The sequence below is a fragment of the Pongo abelii genome, chromosome 2 (assembly GCF_028885655.2).
Source record: "Pongo abelii isolate AG06213 chromosome 2, NHGRI_mPonAbe1-v2.0_pri, whole genome shotgun sequence".
In the NCBI taxonomy this organism is placed as follows: domain Eukaryota; kingdom Metazoa; phylum Chordata; class Mammalia; order Primates; family Hominidae; genus Pongo; species Pongo abelii.
The window spans coordinates 204723094-204728385 of record NC_085928.1 but is presented as its reverse complement, the minus strand read 5'-3'; the positions used below and the strand labels follow the sequence as shown (position 1 = coordinate 204728385).

General features: G+C 56.0%; 2 protein-coding genes across 2 annotated transcripts; one reads left to right on the top strand and one right to left on the bottom strand.

Annotated features, from left to right (window-relative positions):
* Positions 1-1214: 1214 nt before the first annotated feature.
* On the bottom strand, positions 1215-3925 carry FAM43A (family with sequence similarity 43 member A). Its single transcript, XM_002814434.5, has one exon. It carries the CDS (start codon positions 3430-3432, stop codon positions 2155-2157), a length of 1278 nt encoding a protein of 425 aa, XP_002814480.4. The 5' UTR covers positions 3433-3925; the 3' UTR covers positions 1215-2154.
* LOC134761095 (uncharacterized) lies at positions 3757-4923 on the top strand. The gene is made up of 3 exons (XM_063722431.1): positions 3757-3817; positions 3901-4692; positions 4843-4923. Coding segments are annotated over exons 1-3 (855 nt in total). The 3' UTR covers positions 4845-4923.
* Positions 4924-5292: the final 369 nt, after the last annotated feature.

Below are 5292 nucleotides of genomic sequence, written 5' to 3'. Positions count from 1 at the left end.
GCTGAGGCAGGAGAATCACTTGAACCCAGGAGGTGGAGGTTGCGGTGAGCTGAGATTGCACCATTGCACTCCAGCCTTGGTGACAAGAGTGAAACTCCGTCTCAAAAAAAAAAAAAAAATATATATATATATATATACACATATTTTCCACTTGCCCCCTTTGCTTTTCTTTCTTAAAGATAGTTCTATGCCTGAGCCATTCCTGTTAATAAGAAGAAAATCTTTCACCCCCCTTTCCTCTATGGTTCCAGTGAATTCCAGACTCCTTAGGATTTCTGGGCCTAGCTGCTCAGAACATATTTATGATGAAAACAAAGCAAAGTGGCCTCAGGACACCAGGGAAGGCCAGGAGTGAGATCCATTTCTGCAACACAGGAAGAGAGGCCCGAAGGGGCAAAAGGAAAATATAATTTGCAGAAGGCACAGTTTTGGCAGCATCTTATTACAACTTCCAGCTGATCGGGTGTAGCCAAACTAGAGACATCTGTTTGGAGTTTACCACAGAAACAAACACACAGAAAGCATGAAAGCGCTGAAACATGCACACCCAGACCGCGCTCTAACAGCTCCTCTCCCCCTCGACCTTCACGCCATCCCCCCACTGGGTCACGCTGGGTTGTAGCAAGGAAGGAAATGGGCTCTGCAGCCTGCCCAGCCACCCACCCACCTGCACCGTGACTCACTCACACCAGGATCAGAACTTGTCAACTTTTCTCTCTCCTTGGTTTCCCTCCCAGGAAAAACAGAGATGGCCCCACTCCTCAGAGAACTCCTCTTTGGGTTTCTAGTTCATCTTTAAAGCTCCCTGAGCTGTTTGGAAAGGAAAAGATAAGGTAGTCTCCTTACGCTTGATTATTAGCGTGGCCCACAGGAGGTAGTAAAATCTCAGCAGACATGGAAGTCACTCCTCCATAAATAACCTCACAGGTCTGGGAGTGCGATATGGAACTCACTCTGGCCTCTCCAAAAGACCAGAAAAAGACCACACTCACACAACTTAGTGAAAAATACAGGATAATACAAGAAAAGGCTGGTCCCAGACACGGCACCCGGAGTTGTGGAGGTCCAGGAAGGCCCCAGATGGCACGTAAAGTGGACCTTCCTTCCTTAATTCTCTCCAAGCACAGGAAAGGCCAAAGACTGTCCTATGACACCATCCCAGGGTTGGACACAGCCTCTCCCACCCCAACGCAGCAGTTCCAGACGCTCACCTGTTCTGTTAAATTTTCCTCTTTATTCTCTCCCCACTGGCGTGCAAACAGAACCAGAACAGTGCTACTTTTAAAAAATAACAAAATGTTTTATACACATTTCTGTATATACAACTGAACAACATTTTACATGTTTCTTTTGCACAGCAAAAGATATAAACATTTAGCTCTGAGAACACAGTTATGTACAGAAAAAAGTCAAAAATACTTCACAACAGTGCAAAAATATTTTACACAGTATCATGGAGTGAGATCTTTTGAGCAAGAGGAAGGGTGTGTGTGTGTTTCTAAAGGAAAACTCCTTTTTAAGATATTGGATGTCTTTAACTGTAAACAAAATGCAACTCTCTTTCATCTCCCCCACCCTCCAAACAGTTATTTGAGGAATTTGGCAACATTTCAGGGGTCTGAGTCTGAGGTAAACAGCCAGAGTTCTTGCACCAAAAAGAACCAAGGGCTAAAGGGTTGCATTAAAGCCTCAAACACCTTGAGAGCAAATTTTTTTTTTTTTTTAATGAGATGTCAGTGACAGCGCAGGGCCGCTCCCAGGGGGTGGGAGGAAGAAGTCAACCCCTCCTCCTCAGGCCCCAGCTGCCCCACAAACAGGAAACTGGCCAGGCACCTACGGCCTGAGACTAGGAACTTCAGCCAGCCTTCCCTCACCCGCACCCCAGAGGGGTACCTCTCTCTCCCTCCTGGCGGGGTTTTCCCCTCTCACATCTCCGCGCATCCCCACGCGAAACAGAGCCAAAAGTGCTGGGGCGGGAGCGGGGGCCGGGAGGTAGGGGGAAGCGGTCAGGGGAACGCTGGGCCTGGGCTCCAAGTGTAGGTCTGGGCCCCAAATGTCCCATTTCTCCTTTCCTGGGGGCGGGCAAGGGACAGGGAGGTTGTCGGGACCACGGATGGGTAGCCACGGTGGAGCGCCGGCGACGCGCGGAGGAGCTCAGCCCGAGTGGGGCTCGTCTGCACTGGCGCCGTCGGCCTGGCCGGACGAGTCCCCGGCGGTGGCGGAGGTGGCGTCAGGGCCCCCGCCCTCGATGGAGCTCTCGCTGCCCGTGCTGTCACCCGACAGCAGGCGCGTCACCCGCAAGTCGGCCTGCAGGGTGCGCACGTCGTTGCCGAAGCTGAGCTCGCCCAGGTCGCTGATAAGTTGCGACAGCTCAGCCTTCATGTCGGAGGCGCTGCCCAGCAGCAGAGGCGGCGGCCCGGCCCCCGGGCCCAGGGAGCCCCCGCAGCCTCCTAGCGCCTCCCCACGGCCATTCTCCAGGGTATCCAACAAGTCCCCGCACTCAAAGTGCATGGCGACCACTAGCGCACGCTGCGCCTCGGCCTCCTCCTCTGCTGGATCTCCCTCTGCCGCACGGTTCTCCTCCTCCTCCGGGCAGACCTCGGGTGGCTCCTCTTCCTCTTCCTCTTCCTCCTGCAGCTCCTGCTCCTGCTGTTCGCCGAGCAGGTCCTCGGTGATGGAGCCAAGCTTGGGCGCGCTGCGGCTGCGCTCCACCGGCGGTTTATAGCAGCAGGGTCCGTGCAGGAGCAGCTTGCGCAACGGCACTAGCGGGATGGTGTGTGCGCCCACCAGCTCCTGCTGCTGGTGACGCGCGTCGTCCCGCCGCTTGAGGCGTTTAAATTCCGCCAGCGCGTTGGCCGACGTCTGGTAGAGTAGCAGGGCCATGGCCTGCGCCTTTTCGGGCTTGGACACCAGCACGGCGTGGCAGCGCAGCATCACGGCCTTGTGCTTCAGCTCGTGCCGGTACACCCAGGCGAAGACCTTGGGCAGCCGCGCATCCGCCACGCAGTAGGTGACGCGGTGCAGCAGGTAGAGGTGGCCCGGGCGGCGCAGCGCGCGCTCCTCGGCGTGCACCATGCGGATACCCTGCGCACTCACCGTCAGCTTCATCTTGGTGCCCTGACGGCCCGCCTCGCTCTTGCTCCAGATCTTGCCCACAGCAAGGTCGGTGCAGCCGTCGCCGCGCGCCTGGATGGTGGTGGCATTGCCCAGGTAGAGCACGGTGTAAGTTGGGTCCTCGCTAGTGATGTGCAGCTTCTTGCGCTTGGAGCGAAACATGTTGCCCACCCGGCTAAGCGCGCCTTCGGGGCACGCCCGCGCCAGCGAGCTGAGCGCGGAGTAGTGCAGGCTCACAGCGTAGCCCTTGGGCTTGGACGCCTGCCGCGGCGGCGCCTCGGCCAGCAGCTCGAACTTGTGCTTCTTCCACGGCAGCATCTCCGGAGAGCGCCCCGGCGCAGCTGGGCGGCGGCGGCGGAGCGCCGGGTGCGAGGCCCGCTGAGCCACCGGCCCCTGCCAGGCTCGGCCCGGGCAAGATCGAAAAATCAAACTACTGGGAGCGGCCCAGTGGTAGGGAGTTGGGGGGAGGGAAGGAGACAGAGTGCTTAGGAACCCCGCAGGGGGTGGGGGTAAATTTTCTAAAAAAGAAAATATTCAGCTTCGAGTGTGCAAAAAAGGTTGGTGCGGGGGAGACACGCGCGCACACAGAATTACCCCAGCCTGGGCAAGGGCGAGGGCAAAGAGTCTCAGGCAAGCAACAAAATGCAAGGGAAAGAGAACGAGCGTGGAGTGGAAAATGTCAGGAAAAAAGCTAGAAGCGCGCGTGCAAATAAATAAAGAGAGCCCCAGCAACAGCACCCGGGATGGTGCGAGAATATGCAGGAACTCCTCGGCGAACGTGAAGAGGGTCACCTAACACACACAACCCTCAGGACTGGGGCCAAAACCCGCGGAAACTCTACAGCGAGTGTGCCCAGGGGCCGGTGCTCCCCACCTCCGAGGGCTGCTGGAGACGGAAAGCCCCTCGGCTGGGCTGGTCTCAGAGTCAGCAGCTCGCCCAAAGTGCGGTCGGATGCTGGGTCCGGCTGGCCGCGGCGGGCCCCGCGCAGCAGTCCCGCGGGGCCTCACTGCATCTTCGCTCTGCCGGACGCCGGGGACTCGCGCTCCGCCCGCTCAGTGTCCGGGCTGGCTTGGCGGAGACGGCGCTGGGCTCCGAGGGCAGGGGACGGGCATGGCCGGGTCCGGGGACCGCCGCTACCTCATTTCTTCCTTCCGAGGCGGTGTCCAGCTCCGCTCCCGGGCTCTCCACGGTCTGCTGCCCGCCTTTGCAGCGCGCCCTCTCCGGTGCTGCGAGCGGTGACCAGCTCGCCTGCCTCACATCCTTGCCGTCCGGGAGGAAGATCTCGGGTAAATATAGGCCGGCGCGAACCATTCGCCGCGCGGGGACAGGGGAGGAGCAGAGAAGAGGATCTGTTTTGGGTTCCGACTCCGGGCGGATTCCTGGTTTCTTAAAGGGACCGGGTGACAGCCATTGGTCGAGGGAGCGGGGAGACCGGTCCAGTCCGCCAATTACGTCCCAAATTCACCAGCATCTCTTTTGTCTATGGAAATCACTGGGGCCTGGGGTTACCCCGCAGCAAAAAGACTTGAATCCTGACACTCCATCCCCCAGGCTGAATTGCAACTCACTGAATACATGTATGTCTTGATCGAAACTTCTGAGGGAGGTGGCAGAAGATGAGATTACAGATTATAATTTCCTGTGCAAAAAGTTTGGGAAAATGGTGGTTTCTTCCTTGTGTGACGGCTTTCTGAGAATGACTGGGTGCTGTTTAATATTATTTTCAGAATTGTATTCCATTAAAGAAAAGAGAAATGCACAGAAAACACCAAGGCTTATCTCTCACTATCTTGAGCTCGTATTCACAGGTAAGCAGCAGACAGTGTAAAGTGAGGTGAGTGGTAACATGATTGGGGTGACTACTGTAGAATACCGTCAATGAATAAGGCGCTTCCCCGTCCGAACCCCAGCAAGACCCCCTCCTGCTGTCAGGCCTCAGGGTAGAGCAATTTTCTGAGATACACACAATTTCCAATGCTTGTGTGTAGTTAGGACTTAGTTTACTTTGGCAAGCCAGTCATGCGGTTTCATTCTATCATTGACAGATTTTGGATGAGAATTCCTAGTAAAAATTCAAATGACGTTTTTTATTTGAGTGACAAATAATGCCTGGCCACCCTCCAATGGGAGTGATAATTGCATCAGTATTGCTTTTCTCATGTGCCAACTGGACAGTG

Coding starts and splice junctions, on each gene's coding strand:
- FAM43A (XM_002814434.5), bottom strand. CDS start 3,432: ATGCTGCCGTGGAAGAAGCACAAGTTCGAGCTGCTGGCCGAGGCGCCG.
- LOC134761095 (XM_063722431.1), top strand. CDS start 3,757: ATGCAAGGGAAAGAGAACGAGCGTGGAGTGGAAAATGTCAGGAAAAAA. Junction 3,818..3,900: donor GAAAAAAGCTAGAAGCGCGC/GTGCAAATAAAT, acceptor GAACGTGAAGAG/GGTCACCTAACACACACAAC.